Source organism: Sesamum indicum, linkage group LG12, assembly GCF_026168435.1.
Source record: "Sesamum indicum cultivar Baizhima isolate 11 linkage group LG12, ASM2616843v1, whole genome shotgun sequence".
NCBI classification, from domain to species: Eukaryota; Viridiplantae; Streptophyta; class Magnoliopsida; order Lamiales; family Pedaliaceae; genus Sesamum; species Sesamum indicum.
In genome coordinates, this window is record NC_142668.1 from 11,237,437 (window position 1) to 11,260,077 (window position 22,641).

Genomic DNA, 22,641 nt, shown 5'->3' on the forward strand with positions numbered 1-22,641 from the left:
TAGTTAGAGGACGAAAATTGCATTTAATCCTGACTATTAATGGCATAAATTAATCTAGACCAAGAAAAGTTTTCCACAGAGTAATTGAGAAATCCAAGGGAATTGGATAAAGGTGTTGCAGAGTAATATCTTCCTGTGAATATATCTTCACTGGCAAAATTGCAAAATTGGTCCCGTAAGTATGGGGGGTGGCAGAATTGGGACCGTAAGTACAGGACTGGCAATTTTAGTCCTGTAAGTATTGATTTTTCGGCAATTTTGGTCCTTCCGACGAAAATTGCCCAAAAACGCGGCGAAGAGATTTGGGGCTTAGGGTTCCGACGTCCACGTGCGCAACTTAAACACGTAGGAGCTTGCATGGCGAATGACATGCCTTTAGGCGGGAAAAAGAGCTCCTCTTCCCGCTTTTTTCACAGTATGTAAGATCTCTCTCTCTCTCTCTCTCTCTCATTTTTGCTGCTGCAAATGAAGTTGCAGGTGAGAAAAAACAACAAAGATGTCTTCTTTATCATTCTTGCATACATACCTGAAGGATGTCGATGATGCTGTTGACCCACATCTAGAGCGGATAAAGAATGAGGCCATTGGAGATGACAGCGATGAGGAGGTGATGCTCCTATTTTGCTCAGCGATGAGAAAAACAGCAGTTGATTTGGTTGGAGGTTCTTGAGAGATTGTCCACTACAGATAAGAAGCGATTGGGCTTTCTGTTCAGCACTTAGTGAAGAGCTATCAACATGTTTCTTTCGGTGCCCTTTCTCTAGGCACTACCTGAGATTCACTTCACTTGGCCCCATCAGTCACCAGTGGGGATTCTAGAAGATGGCATGGAAAGCACCTGCTCAGTGCCTGCTACATAATACAAAAGACTGAAGGCTTAGTGCCAAATTATCCCCTAAACTCCTAAGTCGTACCTGATCAACAATGCTGCTAACCAAACAACCCGGTGAACTCCTAATGCCTTGGAATCTACACTTGTTTCCTCAATCCAAATATGGTACATCATGAAGACAGGGATGAAAAGCAGCAGGATTGAAGAAGAAAGCTGAAGGAAGAAGGTGATGAACAGAGCCTGGAAGTCTAGTCTTTGTCGAAAAAAGTTGCTATTTCACAGAGGAAAGTTGTCGTTTTACAACTTGCACTAACACTTTTATTAGTAAGAAGCAATCGTGTTTCTCCTAACACAATTCTTGTAGAAGTGAGTTTATTAGTTGATTAGCAGCTAGTCGTTGGGTTTGTTAGTAACTACCTTCAAATATAATCACTACTTCCCCATTTTTATCTGAGAGATACTGAAATGGAACTCGATTTCTTGATTTTATTTTCTTGCTTCTCGACGCACCAAAGACATTTTTGCTGTTTTTCTTCACCTGCAACTTCATTTGTAACAGCAAAAATGAGAGAGAGAGAGAGAGAGCTCTTACATACGGTGAAAAAAGCAGAAAGAGGAGCTCTTTTTCCCACCTAATGCCACGTCATTGGCCACGCAAGCTCCTACGTGTTTAAGTTGCGCACGTGGACGTCGGAACCCTAAGCCCCAAATCTCTTCGCCGTGTTTTTGGGCAATTTTGGTCGGAAGGACCAAAATTGCCAAAAAATCAATACTTATAGGACTAAAATTGCCAGTCCTGTACTTACGGTCCCAATTCTGCCACCCCCCATACTTACGGCACCAATTTTGCAATTTTGCCTATCTTCACTTTAATGCTTCCCAGAAAGAAGCTGACTGGGAAAATTGCAAGACAGATACATTCATGATAGAACATCCGATACCCTTTCTTCTTCTCAATGCATATCCTACACATGTGATTTCTGGATTTGTAAGAACTTGAATAAATGCTCAACGTGTCGCTCTTAACAAAATGGAGCTCGATTTTGATATATATAGCTATATACAGTGAAATAGCTTACAACATCCCATTGCAGGTTTAGTCGGCAGGCATCACAAACAGCTTGGATGAGGATGCAGCCACAACTCATCAGCACCATTAGCAAGTCAAATTCCAGGAAATTTGGTTGAAACTTGAACCATTCTTTGGAGCAGTATGTAACTTTAAGAATATTCAGCAAGCGAGCCCACATGAAAAACATGCATTGATTCTTTATAGCTGTATCCTTACTTCTTCAATGGCAGCTGACATCGAGGCAGATGCCTCTTCGAGTGTTCTTTTCTTTTGCACTGTGTTAAAGGCCTCAATGATGTCCCCTTCCTCCCATTCACCAAATTCCTCGATTCCAATTCCACACTCTAGCCCAGCATTTACCTGTCAAAAACAAAGATCAACTCGAGAAGACAGCTAGCAAAGCAACATGTCCAAGGAGCATTTTCCGAAGCTAAATTTAATTCTGAATATTACTTTTTTGTTTATATCATATGGTTATTACAAAGAAAATACACACCAGAAAATAATGTCAACTTTTTCCTTGCACTATCGCTCTTTCACGTGAAAGAACTCAGATCTGTGTTTATTATGAGATTTCAAGAAGCAGATGCAACATTGTCTGAACTACAGTTCATAGGAGGAAAGATGGGAGAAGGCTTCGAATGTCTAAATGATGAGGAAGGGCAAAAGTTTTTAAATAACAAGACGTTGCATGAACAATTATTACAGAGAACAACCGAGGCAAGTATTTTATCAATTATGTTAATGTATTGAGAAGAATAGACCGATGATATCTGAACGTTTCATAGTTTCAAGAGTGGTCGGAAATGAGAGGGTACGGTTGATGAAAGAATAAGAGAGACAAAGAGGTGGAAATTTCAGGAAAGTACCTCTTTTACCATCTCCTTGACCCTTCTCAAGGAACCAAGGACACCAACATGAACTTCTTTTCCTTTTCTTAGAACACGAATTCCGCAGTCTTTCACTATTTTTCCCTCCGTCACCATGCATCCAGCAACACGGCCACTCCCACTACTGAATACGGCCCTTACTTCTGCTGAACCTATAGGCACTTGTTCCTGCAAAAAAAAAAAATATAAACAGCTATCTTTTAATATGTGATAACTGTGACAGCCAGATGTATAAGAAACCATCAGTTAAATATTTTTGACTGGACCCGAGATCAAGATGCTAAATTTAAGGGACTAGTCAATTAGCTTCTTAATGAAATCTCCCAAAAGACAAAAAATGAAAGCAGAGTTTGAGAGGAGATGAATGTATTATCTCAACCAGCTAGCTACTAGAATGTTCTCCTCTCCATTTTCTTTCCCAAATGAAATTCAGTTCTCTACCCAACATTTCAAAACTGCGGAAAATGTCGTAATAGATCATATAAAGAGGCAAACTCAAACTATAGCTTTTAATCTCACAAACCCACACCTAAAAATCAGATCAACCACCAAAAGCACACATGGATCCCCATAAAAGCCGATACATTATGTTGAGCTATGAATTATATTCTAAGTTAAAATCTAGATAACCTGCATGACAAGTGCCCAAAATGAATGTACGAACATGAATTACCTCAACAGGATCCAACAGTCCCTCCATTGCATTTCGCACATCATCAATAAGTTCATAGATAACTTTGTACAACCGAATTTCAATATTTTTGTTATCTGCATAGCTCTTAACTGAACCAGGTGCTCTGACATTAAAGCCAAAAATAATAGCTTTACTTGCCACTGCAAGGTCAACATCACTGGTGCTCACATCCCCAGTTGCTTGCAGGAGGAACTTCAAAGTAACGTTATCTTGTGGAAGCACCTGCAAGGCTTGTCTGACAGCCTCAATCGACCCCTAGCCATCAATTTAACTTCGTCATAATGCATCTAAAAACAACTCTGACAAATTTCATCCAGAGCACAAACAATTTTCAGGGGAAAAAAAAGAAGAGCACTCCAGGATCCAGAAAACTATATACATTCAAAAAGGCAAGTTTTGAGATCATTGAGTGTCTTCATATAACTTGAACTAAAATAGTCTCTCAATATATATCGTTAATGAAGTGTTAACCTAACCAACATTATCAAAATCCCAAATTGACAATAAATAGCCTAACAGCATCCACTACAATTAATGTAAATAGCCCAATCACAAACTCACTATCAAATATAAGTCTATCTTATGAAATCAGATCGTTGCTTTTGCGAGGCCACTAACAAATTCATTGGACTTCATTTCTTCTTCTTCTACAAAAAATTCCAAAATCAACCTGAACTATATAATATGTGCGCTTGCGTTTAATGCTTTAGATGTAGCTAACTTCAACACTGACCAACACCATCTAATGCATTTCAATCACATTTTAGGTAAAAAGTGTGGCTGTTATGCATGTAGCCAATGTTAGAGCCAAAAATTACAAATTAAGTAAATGTCTGTAGGACAATATCAAGATAACAACAATTTACCAAATGAAACAACCACAGAAGACTAAGGCAAATTCATATAACAATGTGGTAAGATCTTGTAGGCATAAATTGCATTTAATTTGTAATAGAAGTTATGGCAGTTCCGAAAATATAAAATCAAGTAGAAATCTAAGGATACAAAAAAGATGCATAAGCATTTCATATCCAGCCATCCACCAAGCATTATCACACCCAAAGATGAAAAGATGCTGATCTTTACTAGGATCTAGAATCATTCAATTTTTATAAATCACAAGATCTCAAAACTCTCTGAAAGCATATAAATCGACTACCTGAACATCAACCTTCAGTATGATATTGAGTTGGTGCAAATCCAATCCAGCATTCTTTCCGGCCGAAACAGCAGAAGCAAAAGAAGAAAGCGTAACTTTTCCGTCCCCTGCTTTTGCTGTTATACGCTCGTTTCTCAAATCTTCAGCTCGTGACTCTGCCTTTTCTCGAGCAATATCAAGGGAGCCAACTACCTCAAACTCATCACCAGCTAAAGGAACATTATTTAATCCAATGACCTGCCAAAACATGCATTATGAATATCAAGCATTCAATGAAGAGACAAGATTCAAACAAAAAAGAGCGCCCCACCCATAAAGAGAGAATGGTGATTGAGTCAAAATTTGAGCAAAGAGTTCTTGAGCCCACCACACTGAGAGTCAGGTGACATAATATATTCTATTCTAACTCACCAGATCTAGAAAACATCTTATACAAATGAAAATCTTTAAATCATATAAAACTTCTGCCAATATGTAACATGATTTGGTGAAAGTATCTGCTCACAATCGAAACACTTGTACCCTAGAGGAAGTTTACAGATGTTACTAGTATTATGAGTGATTTGATACAATTAATTTGTAATATCAGGAGTAGGATAACCCAGAGAAGAATAAGAACAATTAAAAGAATAGAACTAATTTAAACTTGAATAAAAACAGTTGAAAGCACAGAATTGCTTTAAATGTCACATTACAAATGGGCAATGCAGAAGTACACAATTAACTACAAAGACACTAGCCTTAGCTGGCACGACCAAAGATGAAGACTGCAATGGCCTTAAACAAAAGTTCTCATGATTAAGTGATTTTACCCATGAATTGAAAAAGAATCAAGAATAAATATCCAACAACTGACTTAAATATCTTATAACACAAGTATCTTAAAGATACTTGTTTTCCCGATGGAAAGCCCACCATGGATGATCTGATGTTTAATTATACTAAAACTCATAAAAATGAGGGAGGTTTTATGACAACTTAAACAACATTATGTCTTTCATGATTCAGCAATTATTATGGTGATCATAAGTAAAAGTCAAGTTCAAATGAAGAAATTCCAATGGAACAAAAAAAACATGAAGGAATCCCAATTGAGCAGCAAGAATAGTGCAAGTAACATGTATACAGTTATTACAGTTAATAATAACCTGCTGCAATATAATGATTTCATAAACGATAACTAAATAACAAAAGACAAATAACTAGCAAAATACCTGTACTGGAATAGAGGGCCCTGCTTCATCAACCCGCTTCCCTTTATCATCAAATAGAGCCCTCACCTGATTTCACAAATGAGGAAGTCTTTCGACATAAGCAAACAAAACTAAGAAAATTTCCAAGATGGTTGATCTCATATACAAACCTTTCCAAAAGCTTCACCACAAACTACTACATCTCCTCTTTTCAGTGTTCCATTTTGCACAATAAATGTAGCCACAGGTCCCTTGGATTTATCAAGACCAGCTTCAATCACTGTTCCTTTAGCATTCCTATGTGGATTGGCCTTCAGTTCTTGCAACTTAAAATGGAAAAATGAAACCCAAATTCAGAACCAGGAGGACACATAACAAGCAACAGAAACAATTAAATCCAGAATAAGTAAAAGAATATTTTCCTCTATAGAATCACCACAAGTTTTTCGATCACAAGCATCAGAGAAAAATACAAAGGTGTACAAGAAAGCGAAGTAGTATATCAAGCGCGAGGCATGTCGAACCGTACATATAGTCCTGCTAATAAGTCATCACTACTGGAGCATGTCGACGAATGGGATAAAAGTGGTGAAAACTTGAAACTCACAGTAGGAAAACTTTCTGAGAAGCAAGGAACAATAACTATTTTCCGCCCAAAGAGTAGGGTAAGCTACCTCAGAAACAAGCATGATGGTTTCCAGCAAATCATCCACATTCTCCCCTTTAAGAGCGCTTATCTGTTATATATGGTTCAGTAATTTAGCATTCATAGGAAGAAATATTCTTTTTCTTAAAAGGTACACATGGAACTCCAAGGTTTTAGTTTTGTCACCTTAACCATTGGGATATCACCACCCCATTCTTCAGGCATCAGGCCAATCGATGAAAGTTCTTGCATGACTCGCTCCGGGTTAGCTCCATCCTTATCTATCTATCATGATGGAATAAATGAAAGAAATCAAGATTCCCTTAAACAAACAGGAAACTCAGAAATTGAGCAAAAGCACCACTGCCAAGATACCTTATTTATAGCTACAACAATTGGCACCCCTGCTGCTTTGGCATGAGCAATAGCCTCACTTGTTTGAGGGCGGATACCGTCATCCGCTGCAACTACAATGACAGCAATGTCTGTCACTCTAGCTCCACGTGCTCTCATTGCTCCAAATGCCTAGGGAAGTTACTCAGTAATCAAAATATAGCTTTACAGAATGAAGCTAATCAACTTATGAAACTGATTGCAAGACATCTGTCAAAGAATGTATGGAGAATGAAAGAAAAACAAACAACAAAGTAACATCACAAACTAATAATAATATTACCTCGTGACCAGGAGTATCAAGGAAAACACATGTTTGGGCCTTCCCATCAATAGGTACTTGAACCTTGTAAGCTCCAATTCCTTGTGTAATCCCACCAGCTTCAGCTGCCGCCACCTATAATATATGAGTGGAATTCAGTTCCCATGCAACTACCTCTTACAAAAATAATGCATGTTAGCAACTATGCTGTAGCGCCATCGGTCAATAAATGCCAACCTGTTAACACCAGATTAAAAAGACTAGAGGTGGCACATACCTTGGTCTTCCGTATATAATCCAAAAGCGTTGTCTGCATGCAGAAACAGACGTGTTAGGTGAAGCTCACAAAGATTGATCTATCAGTTAGAACATTGAATAATTGATTAATGTTGTTCCTAACCTTTCCATGATCAACATGTCCCATTATGGTTAAAACAGGAGGTCTATCTTCTAACTTATCCAAGTCATCTTCATCGAGAATTTCCTTCTTTTTGGCCATCTCTTCCACCCTCACAGGGTCAGCATCAATGACTTCAACCTCATACTCTTTGCAGACCATCTTCACCATGTCCTTGCTAAGCTTTTGCACACCATCAGGCCTAATTCCCTTAGAGTAGAAATAGCCAAAAATTTCACCTTCACTGATGGCCAAGTTGTATGCTAACTCTTCAGTTAACATGCCATCTTCGCCAACTTCCATTATTTCCACCTTGACAGGTGCAGCATCTCTAGCTGCCTGGAGTCTAGCAGCCTTCCGGCTCGCTTTAGTCCATTTTCTACCTTTACGGGCAGTAGCAGCACCAGGAATGGAAACATCAAGTTCAGATGTATCCTCATCAGGAATATCATCGTCGTCAACCATGCGTCTACGAGGTCCTCCAGATGGTCCACTCTTCTTTCTAAAGTCATCTTTGAACTTGCCAGGTGCAGGACTCTTCCCTGGTTTTGGAGGGGCTAAAACAGCTTGTGCAATCAGAGGATCAACCATTGGCTTCTTAGATGCAAACTTGTCAATTAAAATTGGCTTCCGCTCTTTTTCCTTCACTGTTGAATCAGTTTCATTAGCAACAGAGGACTTGGCAGCTGAATTTACATCCTTCAAGATGACAGGTTTTTTAATAGAAGGCGGAGGAGCTACAGATGGCTTTGTTTGTAACTTCGGTTGGACTCTCTGAGGTGGCTGTGGGGGTCTAGGTGCAGCAACAGGTTGAGAGCCAGCCACCCCTCCTCCATCTGTTCTAGGTTCCTCTTTCAGAGGTTCCCTTACAACTTTTTGTACAGTGGACACCGGATTTCCCTTTCGCCAAACGCTCTTCAACGTCTTAGACTTGCGATTTGAATTTTCAACTGAATTAACTGGTTTACCATTCTTTTGGTCCGCTGTTTCATTTGTTGAAGGTTTGTTCACAGAGACATTTACCTTCTTACTGGTCTCTAGTTTCTCCGCCTTCTCCAAAACCTCCCCTAGAGACTCAATCACCTTACTTCTTTCCTCCTCCCTGTCACCCACCTTCCCATTGTCCGAATTCTGACCAAGTTTAGATTCATCCCAAGGCATACTAAGAAGGGGATCCACCTTAGACCCTGATTTCAGCACTGGCTTGGGAGCTGCTTTAAGAAATGTATCAGCATCATTGTCTTTACTACCTCTATATGTCGAATCAAGTGATACCGAAGTCCCTTGTTCCGAAATATAATTAGTTGTTACAGAATATCTACAAACACCAATATACCTCCACCGCCTGCCACTCCAAAACCTTCTACAACTACTCCCATTTCTGTGAAAAGAGACCCTCCTAACTAAACATAAAGAACCGTCAAAATTACCAAAAGAAATCATATTCACACTTCCCAAATTCACCGGGGAAGCCAAAGAAGCCATGTCAAACACTTATATACCCTTCACCATTTCAAAGTAGCCCGGGAGCAGAACAGCTCGTTTTCTGTATCAAAATCAAAATTCAATAAATACTTCAAGTATACAAAATTCAGACACGAAAAAATCAACCTTTGTATTTCCACTCGACTTTCTCAACAATTCACCGATACACAGAACTGACACTACAAGAGATACTTCCGGCTGCTGACAAACACCCAGTTCAGAAAAACATCAAATTACACATAAATGGGCAGAGATTATGGGATGTACCTGCAAGATTAGGAAATTATATTCTTGAAATGTGTGTATATTTTGGCCACAGTTAAGAGTGATGAGAGGGAAAGAGACGAGCGTGTGGCTGTAGAGAGGAGAGGATAGATGGACCCAGAAATTGGAAACTTGAAGTGGGTTGGTGTCGGGGTTGGGGGTTGGGTTATGCTTGTGTGGATATCCTCTCCGCCTGTCAAATGTTAACATTTGCATGATAAGGCTCCGGCTGAGGTTTTGTTTCGGTTCTCCCCTCTTTTTCTCTTTATTTTCTTCTTTTCCTTTCCATTATTTTGCCGCGGGAGGGCGGAAAAAAAAATGCGTGCAATGTAGTAATTATGGACATCGTGACTGTAAAAATATCGAAAATATTATATTGATGAAGAGTCACGACACATTATTCGTAATTTTGAATTATATTTTATTTCAATAAACAGTAATATTGATATGGGAAACACTACTAATGGTTCTTAAAATTTAGATTTTACATCATTTTAGTTCTAAATATTTGATTGTTCACATTATATTACCTGATATTTGAATAATGTTCTATTTTAGTCTTCCTAGATAATTATTTATTCAAATTCAAGACAAAATCGCAAACACATGGTACACTAGCTATGAAAATAATATTTTTGGTGGCAACGAAGCACGTAGAATTTTATAAATAAAGTTATTTACGGGAGCGTTTGAATTGATAGATTTGAAATTTAGAAAAGAATTTAAAAAAATAATTTTGGATAATTCATATAAAAATAATCTAAAATTCATCAATATTCAACAAAATATAATTTAAAATTAAATTAAATTTTTTTAAATTTAGAACTATCAAAACAAATTCAATTGTAACCTAACATCAATATATCCTATGTTTATTTCATTAAAAGTTTCAAATTTAAACTATATTACTCGAACACGGTAAATGATTTTGTTTTAAAGAATATTTAAATTAGTTTTGAAATTCAAAGAATTTACCTCCTCTAAGGTTTGACATAATTATTTACTTTCTTGTTGTTTTATAATTTACAAATACCTTCTAATTTTAACGTTCGTCTAGCAACGAGCCCATTCTATTAGTCTCCATTAGTATTCCATTCAATTTCTATAATAAACTTACCAAACTACCCTTTTCAATTATAAATCATAATTATATATATATCATAATATTTTTAAAATATTTTTATGGACTTATACTCTGCATAGATTATTTATTTTATCTACCCTTAACTTCTTTTATATTTTTATAAATATTTTTTTATTTTTTAAAATAATTCAGCAAGGGGAAAGTAGTAGAGTCCACTCCACCGTCTAGAAACTACTATTTTTAATTTGACGAGGATATTTGTAATTTTTAAAATGATAAGAGGATATTTTTAATTATACTAAATTTCAGATTATGTATTATGACGAGTCCTTTTAAAAAATTAAATAGAACATAAAAATTTTGATTTTTTTTTATGAAACCAATATAACGTATAAAAAAAACTTTATAATAACAATATTAATGCTTACCGTATAAAAGATTGTGCAAGTGAATAGGTGGCCAAGTGTTACATTTCGCTAACTCTTTCTTCTCTCCATTTTCAAGTTTAATAAAAATACAACTTAGACAAATTAAGATATTACTTATATTAATTTATGTATAATTAGGAGCGCTGCAATTATCCCCATTTTCGTACAAAAGAAAAGCCCCCGCTCTTTAGCGACAGAGTATTGAGACGGCCTGAAGACCTAAAATTTGCAGTGTTTGATTGTCGGCCGCCGAATAAGAATGGATTCTCAGCCTGAGCCAGTCAGCTACATCTGTGGAGGTATTCAACTCTTGACGAATATTGATGTGTGCTTTTCTTTCCTTGCTGAATGATATTGATGTGGGGGGTTTTTCAGATTGTGGCCAAGAGAACACTCTGAAGCCAGGGGATGTGATTCAGTGCCGTGAATGCGGTTATCGTATTCTCTACAAGAAGCGTACACGGAGAAGTAATAACGACTTTTGTTTGTTTAAACCCTTTTTTGTTCCAGTTTTAGGCGTCTCCTTGTGTTATGTTGTGGTGGTACTTTGAATGCATTTGGATTCTTAACTTTTTCGGAGTGTGGGGCATGTTTGTGTGGCTAGATTTGATTCGTGGCAGGCAAGAGAGAGTTATTGGAATTTAGGGTTCTAGTGAAAAAACATATATTGTAGAAGCTTCAGACAAGATATTGCGGTTTATTTTGGTTATTCTACAAAATCTAGCAGTGATTTGGTTCTCGGGTCTTGAGTGTGATTTTTGATGCTATTTGGGTTTTATTTTGAGTGCGTCAATCATGTAGAATTACTGATAGAATTAGCTGAATATCATCATTGTAGAATTACTCTTAGAATTGTTTATCATTTGAGAATCCTGTACGTTTTGTATAGGGGAAGCCTTTTATTTAATCATTATTTCTTTTACCTTACTTTTGATGATCTCTAGTGTTATATATGGAATCACTTCAGCTCGTATTAGGATAATGGGTCTCATCAATACCACCTATTCCTTCATCGATATATTTCATATTTCATTTCTGTGAAATATACTGTCTAGTTCAGACTTTGCATAATGAGTTATATGGTTGACACTTCTGCTGATAGTCGTATTGGATTTCATGGGAAAAGTACATATACTCATGTGAAAAAGATCATTCTGGAGTATTTAATGTGCATAATAGTGGTGGAAATTCTCATATGTTAATGATACTTAGGCTTATAATTGCACAGTTTTAACCTGTGATAAACCAAGTTGGAATATGCTGTTATGGAGACTTCCACAATTGATGGTTTTTATGTCTTATATTGTTATATGCTGTTATCTCTAGGATTGGCAATTACATCATTGGGACTTGGACCCCATTCAGTAAAAGGATAGAGGGAATTGGGGTAGAGAGGAAACTGGAAGCCAGCTATATCTGTTAACTTATGTCTGGTCGGAGTGGGGGGAGAAATGAGAAAGCAGTCCTAAGATACAATCTTCTTCATTCTGCTGTGCTAGTGGGGTTGAACATGGAAGACCTGATCACCTCAAATTGTCCCATGGATAAATCCACTGATGTTATATGTAAATATAAGATAAAATGGTAAATTATGAAAAGTTCTCTCCTTTTAGTTTCTGTTAGAATATCAAGAACAAGAAGATTACTGGCTACTATACTAAACACAGATCAAAATTGGGTGTGACTCATCTTCAGGTAAAATTAGAACCCGTCACTTCTCCCCTCTCCAAATCATCATGATGGCAAATGGACCCTTGGCATGATTTAATGTGTTCAATTCGAAGCTGATATTTTAGCAGATTGTTCAAGTTCAGATTGATTATTCCTTTTATTCATCTTATTTTTGGTTACAGCTTTTCACTTTATTCAAACTTTTCCCATGCAGTTGTCCAATATGAAGCTCGTTAAAGCCACTTCACAGGTCCATCTAGCAACATGAAGCAGCTCTCCCTGTAATATAGCTACCAAATTGTTCCATACATGCTGCTGAGAACTTAATCTGTGAGCTTTATGTTCTAGACTTAAATCATTTGGTTGCCTATGTGATTTCACTAGTCTATGCCGGGATCATTGACAACCAGCAGTAGATATATTACAAGTTCTCTTATCAGTAATCTACTTGCTTGTTGCTATTTGCTTTCACTTGTCTTGAATTACTTAATGCATGGGAATTCGATCGGTGCAGTTTGCGGCAAAGATCATAGAAGTGGACTTGTATTGTTAATCCACCTTTACTTTCTTCAAATCCAGAGATTTTAAGAAGATAGCGATGTTGTTGTTGTTAGAGCTTTAAACGAGTCAGGCTCACCACTTCGGTCCACCCATTTTAGACTCGAATGAACATTTAAAAGTATGCACATCCGTGAGGTTTGGGCGTATTACAATCAACTCTCCAGATTTTGAAAGGCTACACTTTCTGTGGCACAATACTCATGAATTTACAAATTCTCCCATCCTTCCTTTTGCACTTGAGTAAAAGTCTAAAAGATGATTCAAGACCTAACAAGTCTACTGCATTAGATTCAAACTTGAACCAAAGACTTGCACTCATTCTTTCCTCTTCTTCCCCCTCCCCCCATCCCATTTAACTCCACGAGAGAGAGAGAGAGAGACCAGTGTCGGCGATGGTGAGAGCGACCCCCAAGTTGAGACCACACATAAATCAGCACAGGTAATCGTTTTAGCAAAATTACACTGTTAGTTAGGGTTTCAACACTTTTAGTTATTTATTTTATGAGGTTTTTAAAATGACTCTAAAATTGAGGAAATTTGACATATTTAGTTCTTTGCTTTATAAGATTTTTAAAATAGTTCCAAAATTAAAAAAATTTAATGCATTTAGTCATGTGCCTTACAGGATTTTATGTTTTCTCAATTGCGACTATTTTGAAAATCTTTTAAAGTAGAGATAATTATACTCCTCTCTCTTGAGGTAATTTGATGTAATTACACGTAGATTTCCTGTGGTTTGAAAAATTACATCTTGTACTCCTGAGGTTTATTTCTGTCTAACAAATAAGTTCATCTGTTTGTTAAAATTCACTGGATTTATTGATATTAACAAGAAAGAATTAAAAAAATTGATATTTACTGCCAATTGACTTATTACTGATTTATTGCAGGTCAAATAATTTTTTTTCCGACTAAACTATCTTTAAAACGGTGAATATATACCTCCTACGTGCATAACGCGCAAAGACATATGAGGGTAATTCGATCGTGACAAGATTTATTTGATATGCAACTAATCAGTAGTAAGTCAATCAGGGGTAGATATAGATTATTTTTAACAATTTTTTGTTAACATCAGCAAATTCGATAAATTTTGAGTAACAGAAGGACTTAAGCAAATCACAAGTGCTAAATGTAATTTTTCAAACTACATCAAATTTTAGGGGAGAGGGGGGTGTAATTATCCATTTGAAATATATGACTAAATATGTCGAGTTTTTTTAATTTTAAAATATCGTAAAGTAGAGTAGTAAAAGATTAAAAGTATAATTTTCCAAATTTTGCTCTTTTAATTGAAAATAATTTATTTAAGAGAGGGTTTGCAGATTGAGCTTCTGTTTTTGGGTCTCTAGAGAAAGAAGTTTGACAATAGGCAAGAGGTGGCTTCAAAAACTGTTGTGATTTTGTAGACAACTCCAATTTAATTTACACATGCTCTCTACCTTTTCCACTCTTTCACCAAATGCTTTTAATTTTAGATTTTATACTTCTTACTACTTACTGGGAGCACTCTCCATTTTTGCTTTTGTTTCGAATTCAACTTGGTCCTTGGGAACACTCTTGTCCAAGCCCGTGGACCCAGTTAATGTCTCTAATGTGGGGGAGGATAATGACATTACACGTTCAATTGTAAGCTGGTTGGAGCCTTTGATTTTCAAGCCATTAATCTTATCCAGGGTTGTTGCAACTTGTGCTACTTGATCAAGAACTTGAAGTCACTGTCCATCCATCACTAATGTGATGAATACAAAGCATTCTTGATTATTCAGCACACAAAATTCTACAATTTATTAAGGAAAATTCTTGGTGAATCCCGGAACAATCACCACCCGCCGTATACATGATTGCATGTGTACTCTACACGATCAAACATCGTCATGTTTCCATGTTTCATTTTCCTGCATATGTTCCGGGATGATCATCATCTTGGGATCTACTCACAAATCCCCACTGATGAAAACGTGTGATCGATGTTCCAGAATCCAAAAGTCACGATCTGCCCAGAATAACCTGTTTATTAGTTATGCACCGTGTGTGGCTATGGTGTATGAGATGACGGATCAGCTACGGACGGTGGCGACCTCAATCCCTTTGTCACTATAGGCAACAGGTGCGTCATATTTGCTGAAAAGTCTGTAGGAGGAGATGAGTGAAAGAGCTACGTAGCAAAGGGTGACGACGAACGTAATCGCGATTGAGGCAGTGGCCTTGCGGCAGAAACCACCAAACTCGCCGCAGGTCTGGCTCCATGTTATGGAGGTGTCGCCTTTGTACGCTAGGTACACCACCTCCGCGGATATAGCTCCTGCTGCTAGTATAATGTACGTTAACAGCTGCATGAAATGAATTTTTCAGAAGAAAGGGTAATTAGTGGTGACATTGTAAGCTTGAACGATAAAGTGTTCCGTAATTATGCGAACCTGGTCGAGAAGAAAGAACGTCCAAGCCCGGGACATGGTGGACGGCCGAGGCACCGCCGCCACTACAGCCGACAGAAGGGAATAACCGGCGCAGACGCTGCTGGCATGCACTAAGTATCTATGAAAGAGGGAAATCAGACTGGAAAAGATTTTCTATTCATAAGCTGCAGAAAAGAATGGATAAAGAGAGAATTTTGAGCTGTACCTGAAGGCTCCGAGGTCGGAGTAGGAGAGAGAACCATATTCATTAGCCTGGGAATCCTTCAGCATGATGATAAGCGCAAGCACACAGAGGGCCATGGGGAGGACACGCAGCAGCGTCTCCGCAGTGCGCATGATGGGACTTCCAGTTTCCTCCACCCCTTCTCCGCCCATCTCCATTCCTTTCCTCATCATGATGGAGATGCGCGTCCTGTGTTTGAGTACCAGAGTATTTATTAACGGAGTTGGGCTGGGGTCGAAATAAATGCAAATTAAAGTATGCCACACTTTCCGATGCAATGCATACTTTGCATGTACAGTATATCAATTATTGTCGCCAATCATTTATTTTTGAAAATTAGAGTATGTATCAATCATCTAATTATACACTATTTCGGTATAAGTCGTTGTCCGATCAGTCATTAAGTTGCTAACTATATATCTTGACGTCCGATCAGTCATTAAGTTGCTAACTATATATCTTGACGTTCCCACACTAAATAAGTGTCGGCGACGTTTGTAGAAATATGTGATTTTGGTAAATGGTCGTTCAAGCTTGGTGATTGGGACACCCTTAGTGAGGCTAGATCGAATTTTCTATTATAAAGTCTATTTCATTTTATACTTCATTCAACATATACACATCATGTGTATAAAATTTTTTTATAAATAAAATGTATGATATTATTCTTATACATATAGCATGTGCATGTTAAATAGATTAGAAGATAGAATAAACTTTTCAAGTAACGGCACCTCTTTCCCAAGAGTTGCGTTTGCCAAATTCGTTAGAGAGAGTTGTCTCGTACATCCAAGCTATTTCTTTCTATTCATATATGTCAATTTTTGGTACAACTACCCTTTTATTTAAAAATCATTGGAGCTTTTCTTTATAATGTATGACGTCCTACCCTCTCTATTTAATAAAAAAAAAAACAATTATAGTTTGCATATAATATTCTAATTTTCTCATTTAGGGAATCCAAAAAATGTATATTTGCAATATTGACCCAATATCGAAATCTTGTGTTTAAGTGATCCTCCATATTTCTTGTATATATATATATATATTTTCTTCTTAAACTCACATCCACTCTTATACAACTTAATATTTAAACTCCTTCCTATTAATACCCCAAAAATTCATTAGTTTCATGTAATTCTTTTTTTTTTTTTTTACAAAAAAAATTGAGGATTTCGTTGCGACGAAATGTCTGCAATTACAAGAGGAGCAACCGTCCATTGCAATATTCCAAATTCACTTATTTTCAGTCTTTTTTTTTTTTTTAAATAAGCATATAAATATATAAATTTGATCAATAAACTCACATTACAATAAATTCATATTGACTCTAAGACGATTATTCATTACACCGGTGTAAACAAATAACTACAATATAACTATCACTAAATAGCCATATTACATATTGCGCAAACTACAACGAACTCTCTGAAATTTGATATAGTTACAAATGCTCTTTCCCTGTTTGAAAACTACAAATACCTTCTAATTTTAAGGTCGTCTAATAATTTGCACAATCCATTAGTTTTCATTAAGTTTTTATCTATTTTTTATGGTGAACTGACCAAAATATTCTTGTGTACAATGAATAATAATTTTATATAATTTTAAAATTTTCTATAATTTTCTATGGACCAAGTGAATAATTTTTTTACAATTTTCAAATTTTCCATCCACCTAGTCTTATTTTTTTTTATTTTTTTTAATAAGGGCAAAATTGATATTTTCAGACATTCAGATGATTACATAATTTCATTAAACATTAATAAAGTATTTATAATTTTTTAAATAATAAAAAATATTTTTAATTATGCAACTCGTTATAATTTATCCGATATATTTAATCATATTTTCTCGATGATGTTTAATTGTGATTTTCAAGAAGCACCAATTGAATACTTCAAAGTCATAATATCAATAAAAACAAAGGTAATATATATTTGAAGTCCCATCTAATTTCACTATACGCACTCAAACATATATAATATGGTATTAATTAATTTACATATTAGGTGTTCTTACAAGAAACTATGGATATAATATACTATATATATATCAATAATTAATAAAATATATCAAATAAATAATATTAATATTGACTCATACAATTATATTGATATTTTAATCATGTTATGACTTTTGTGAAACTTAACCAATAAGGCTTCCTACTATTATTTTTATCAACTGCAGTGAGAAAACAGTAAATGATCATTTTTCAAGCTATTAATCTTGTAAATAGTTGGATTGTTAATTTAGATAAATTTAAACAAGTTTTAATTGGAATATAAATTAAAATTGACTAATTTGACTTATTTTTCAACTATATAAGACCATAAATGTATAAATCACAAATAAAATAAAAAATATATAATTTGAGCATTCCTACTCGTATATGTATACATTATGATATAACATAAGATGCGATTGATGTCGTATGATTTGAGATATTGTCCCCACATTTCTGTACTTAAAAAGATTTTTTGGTTGGGAGCGAAATTTTGAAATTTATTATTTGTAATTAATTTGGGACACGAGCCAACATAAAAATATATAAAATTGTGTCAACACAATTATTATGTTAATATAAGGGTAAATTTTAATAATATTTTGAAAGAAATATTTATGAAAAAAAAATATTTAAAAAAAAAATCAAAACTTCTCAATTTTCTAAAAAGACATCCAAACGGAGCCTTAGATGATCAGTTATTGCTCCATTATTCGACTCTCCTACTGACGTCTTCTTTGGGATGAAAGAAGATCAAAGACTGCGTTTTTCTGAGACCACACAGACATCTGTTGCTCAGAGGTAATCTTTTTCTTTGAAAATTAGCTTAAATTGAAGGGGAAAGAGTCAACAAAAGTGATCAATTATGAGTGAAGAGAAAAGGGATCACCATTATCACCCAGAGCACCCACCACCGCCAGCGTACGGGACATTCCAGGGCGTTGCTAACCACCCTCCGCCGACGGCCGTAGGCTTTCCTCAGCCTGTTCCACCGCCTGGTATTTCTGGTGTTCCTCCTCCACCGCAATCTCAGTATTATGCTCATGGTTATCAAGCTGTCCCAGGTAATGTTCTTCCTTGTTCTACATATGTACTGGCTGTTTGGTGTGTTTGCGGAGGGTGAGATATTGATTCAGTGTTTATGGTTGACCCATTTACGAAGATTGTGTGTTTATCTGTGATTTGTTCACATCGCTGAATTGTTGGATGTATCTTTGAGATTTGACCGGAAAAAAGAAGAGCTGGTCAGTTAGTCGAATCCCTTTTGTGTTAATTGAATTCATTTTGAGTGACATGGGATGCTTCGGAATTCCCTGATATTATCTATCTTGCTCAGTAGAAAAGTATGGATTTTATTCTTTGTGTTGTTGATTTGGGATATTTTTTGAAGAAAGTTATTGTTTGTTTAGCCAATGTTTGAAGGGAAAATGGTTGGATCGAGTGTTAGACCATTCCCAGATCTTGCAGCAATTATGTTTGGTATATGGACTCTGTTGTACAGAGTACCAACGTTTGATTTTGAGATCTGATGAAATTCTTATTAGTTAAAAGATGATTTCATGTTTTCTATGTCGAAAGGAAGGTTATGGATTTGAGTTTGTGGAACAATTTTCATGTACTAATCCTACTGCTACTCAGTTGTGAAGTTAATTAATTGTTTCACCTGTTAATATATCCATAATTTTGAGTTTTTTGTGGTGGATGTTTCCATGCCGATGCAGGTTATGCTGTTGCAGAAGGAAGACCTTTAAGGGAGCGTCGCCTTCCTTGCTGTGGTATTGGCATCGGCTGGTTCTTGTAAGTCTCGTTCACAGAAACCTTTCCTTGTTAGTCAGTATTATTGTTACAGTGCTTGCGAAGTGGAGGTCTTTTTCTTGTTTCTGTGTCAACAACTGTTAGATGGATCTCTATCTCCTTGAGCAGGAGTGGTGCCATTCCTCACCGTCTTATAGAGACAAAGAATTTACTTAGAGTTTTAGATTTTGTAGGAAGAACTTCTTTCTCACTTAATGTCGCTCCCTTGATTTATTTTTTTTGGTTAAGACATTAAGTTGATAGATCCTCATTCCTCACAGTTACTGATTTCAAATGAGTTTAATGGGTTGGTCCTTTTAATTTCTGGTAAAAGAGCTGCTTTGTGTTTCTTGAAGGTTCATTATTGGTTTCTTCCTTGCTGCAATTCCGTGGTATGTCGGAGTTTTGCTTCTACTTTGTTCCAGAATTGACCCTCGTGAGAAACCTGGATATGTAGCTTGCACAATCGCTGTAAGTGTTTTTCTTTTATTTTCTCAGCCTATTCCAGAAGTACATGGGCATTTTTGTCTTTCTTACTTTAACAAGATTAAGATCTAAGTTCAATCTCTCTCTGTTTGCCCCATGCGTGTCTTAGCTGAGCAAATGCCTACTTGTTCTGCTTCCACATTTCTGAGTATGTGAACTCTATGTCACAATCATTTAATTTTCGAACTTTTTCTAATGGAATCCGATGGGTATGTTGTGTTCGCACCAAAGATTAGCCGCCTTTAAATAACTCGAGTTTAGTGGCAGTGACCCCCTAGATTTATTTTGCTCCAAGTGTGCCCTTTTGAGCTAATAGTTGAACTAATAAATTAACTTCGCTTTTAACTGCAAAACAAATGGTCCGTTCTTGTTATATTGTGCCTAAAAAGTTAGGGTGATTTATCGTCTTACTGTGAAGTGTGAAGGGCTTCAAGCGTAACCCCATTTTCAATATGTTCAGTTTTATGCTCACGTGTTAAGATACTTCATAGCAGGCACACTGCAGCTTTCAAATTACTAGCAGATTCAAGTTCTTTCTAGGTTAGGAAGACACACAAGTAGCCAACACGATTTTACGACCTGCACACGAGCAACATGAGTTATTGATAATCCACCACGCTTATGCATTACAAAACTCTCTGCATTGAGACAAGTCAGACATTCTTCTGTTTGAAGTTACCTGGATTTTAATCAGTCTCTTATGTTTCAAATCCGCTGTTCTTGAAATCTCATTTTCACCTCTCTGAGAACCTGGTTTGCTCTTTGTAGGCTGTTCTGGCTACAATTGCTGCCATCTTTGGGCTCACAAGGATAGACGCTGACTGAACACAGAGTGGACACATCTGGAGAGCTAGCCCGGTGTATATTTGTATTAAAGGAATGGTCTCTCTGTACTTCTGATGTTGGTATCGACTATATATATTGATGGCCGGCCCTGTGATGTATGTATATAAATACAGTATTTTCCGACTGTGTACCGTGAGCTTGAAGTCTTGTAGCGTGCATTTATGAATTGTGACCAGCATCCAATACCTTCATCCATGGAGACTTGTCCTTCCCAGTATATTGAAGCAGATTGTGATTTCTTGTTATGCTTTCTCTGAATTCTTTCCATCCTATTCAAAATATGTGTGTTGAATTTTGTATATGTTTTCGTCTGAAAATGAAAATATAATTGGATTAGTTAACGAAATTGTATTTTATATTTGTGGTATTAAATTTATATATTTTTAAGGGATAATTATATTTATACCCCTTGATCTATTGCACGTTTACACAATTCGTCCCTATATTTTAGATAATTATACGTACACCTACTAATATATTATTATTGCTGACACAAAATACTTCTTATTTTTTTGAAAAATTACACACACACACTTTCTAAAAATTTTAGCATCATTACACAAACTACTTCTATTTTTTGTTTGTCAGGGATAATTTTTGTAATTATGCAAATGATAGGAGTAGTTTGTGTAAATAGTTCATAAGTTAGGGGTATAAATGTAGTTATGCCTGTTTTTAATGAGAATGCATATAAACAAATACGTTTTTACGATAATGCTTGTTTTAGAAACTAAAAACGAAAACATAAACAAAGTATGAAACACAACGATATTCATAAACATGACTTGACAACAAGATAGAATTTAGTGGATCCAACATCTATCAACCTACGCTTAATAGGATCCTGACCCGCCTTGTTCTATTACACATGTACAAATCCAACGGATTTAACCTATAATATTTATTTATTTAATAGAAGTATAATTACAAAACTTGGATTTTAAATGATTGTGGTGATAACTTTAGAAGGGCCTCTACATATTATTAGTAATAAGAGACAAAATTGGATGACTCAATGTTACACTTCGGCCCTACAACTTTAAGATAGGGGTTGAGGATAATTATTGGTATTCTTTTATGTAATTATTACAAACTCGAGTCCCATTTTTGTAAATAAAATATTTACTTTTATTTACACTCAGATGTGACTGTAATTTTCCCATTGCCCCAGCACCCAGCCATCATGAAGAAGGCCCAGATGGTAGAAACGACTGTTGCTCTTTTAACCAAGAGCAGACTGTCTTTTGGTATTTTGATTGGTCATTTTTTTTTAGGGATAATTACATTATCTTTTTATCAAATTTGATATAATTATATATAAATATCTTGTATTTAAAAAATTATATGTAATATATTTGATATTTACTTCTATCTAACAAAAAAACTCATTTGCTAGTCAAAAAGCAAAATCTATAATTACCCTCGATTAACTTATTATTGATCTATTACATATCAAATAAATATTTATTTGACCAAACTGCCCTTATACCGTTCATATGATAATACATGTGAGAATGTATAAACAAGAATAATTGCCACAACCCCCCTCCACCAAAAGAAAAAAAAAAGGAAAGGGGGCTATATTTGATAATTAGGTGATTATTTATAGCTCATATTTTGAAATGGATTAAAAAATTTTTATATGGGATAACTTAATTTTATCCAATTTTTATAGCCCATTGCAATTTTTTTTTTCTTTTTTCTAAACTTAGATTTATGGAACGTTTATCTTCTCCAACTACTTTACATGAATTAAGGGATATGTATGAGTTGTTTGCATGAATTACGGAATAAATAACTTAGTGTAATATTAAGAAATATTAAGTGTCGTTTTCA

General features: G+C 35.8%; 4 protein-coding genes across 4 annotated transcripts; 2 read left to right on the forward strand and 2 right to left on the reverse strand.

Annotated features, from left to right (window-relative positions):
- Positions 1 to 1,751: 1,751 nt before the first annotated feature.
- FUG1 (Translation initiation factor 2, small GTP-binding protein) lies at positions 1,752 to 9,503 on the reverse strand. The gene is made up of 13 exons (XM_088876261.1): positions 9,291 to 9,503; positions 7,542 to 9,084; positions 7,419 to 7,451; positions 7,163 to 7,276; positions 6,862 to 7,011; positions 6,673 to 6,771; positions 6,515 to 6,577; positions 6,011 to 6,166; positions 5,862 to 5,927; positions 4,648 to 4,884; positions 3,468 to 3,743; positions 2,774 to 2,962; positions 1,752 to 2,264 (listed from the first exon to the last, which is right to left on the reverse strand). Exons 2-13 carry the CDS (start codon positions 9,021 to 9,023, stop codon positions 2,103 to 2,105), a joined length of 3,027 nt encoding a protein of 1,008 aa, XP_088732387.1. The 5' UTR covers positions 9,024 to 9,084; positions 9,291 to 9,503; the 3' UTR covers positions 1,752 to 2,102.
- A 1,433-nt stretch (positions 9,504 to 10,936) lies between these two features.
- Positions 10,937 to 12,941, forward strand: LOC105165494 (DNA-directed RNA polymerases II, IV and V subunit 12). Its single transcript, XM_011084521.3, has 3 exons — positions 10,937 to 11,098; positions 11,175 to 11,267; positions 12,685 to 12,941. Exons 1-3 carry the CDS (start codon positions 11,059 to 11,061, stop codon positions 12,705 to 12,707), a joined length of 156 nt encoding a protein of 51 aa, XP_011082823.1. The 5' UTR covers positions 10,937 to 11,058; the 3' UTR covers positions 12,708 to 12,941.
- Positions 12,942 to 14,709: 1,768 nt separating this feature from the next.
- On the reverse strand, positions 14,710 to 15,879 carry LOC105165493 (CASP-like protein 2A1). Its single transcript, XM_011084520.3, has 3 exons — positions 15,657 to 15,879; positions 15,452 to 15,569; positions 14,710 to 15,364 (listed from the first exon to the last, which is right to left on the reverse strand). Exons 1-3 carry the CDS (start codon positions 15,845 to 15,847, stop codon positions 15,092 to 15,094), a joined length of 582 nt encoding a protein of 193 aa, XP_011082822.1. The 5' UTR covers positions 15,848 to 15,879; the 3' UTR covers positions 14,710 to 15,091.
- A 2,499-nt stretch (positions 15,880 to 18,378) lies between these two features.
- On the forward strand, positions 18,379 to 21,050 carry LOC105165492 (Ribosomal protein L18ae family). Its single transcript, XM_011084519.3, has 4 exons — positions 18,379 to 18,743; positions 19,401 to 19,476; positions 19,830 to 19,944; positions 20,728 to 21,050. Exons 1-4 carry the CDS (start codon positions 18,545 to 18,547, stop codon positions 20,782 to 20,784), a joined length of 447 nt encoding a protein of 148 aa, XP_011082821.1. The 5' UTR covers positions 18,379 to 18,544; the 3' UTR covers positions 20,785 to 21,050.
- Positions 21,051 to 22,641: the final 1,591 nt, after the last annotated feature.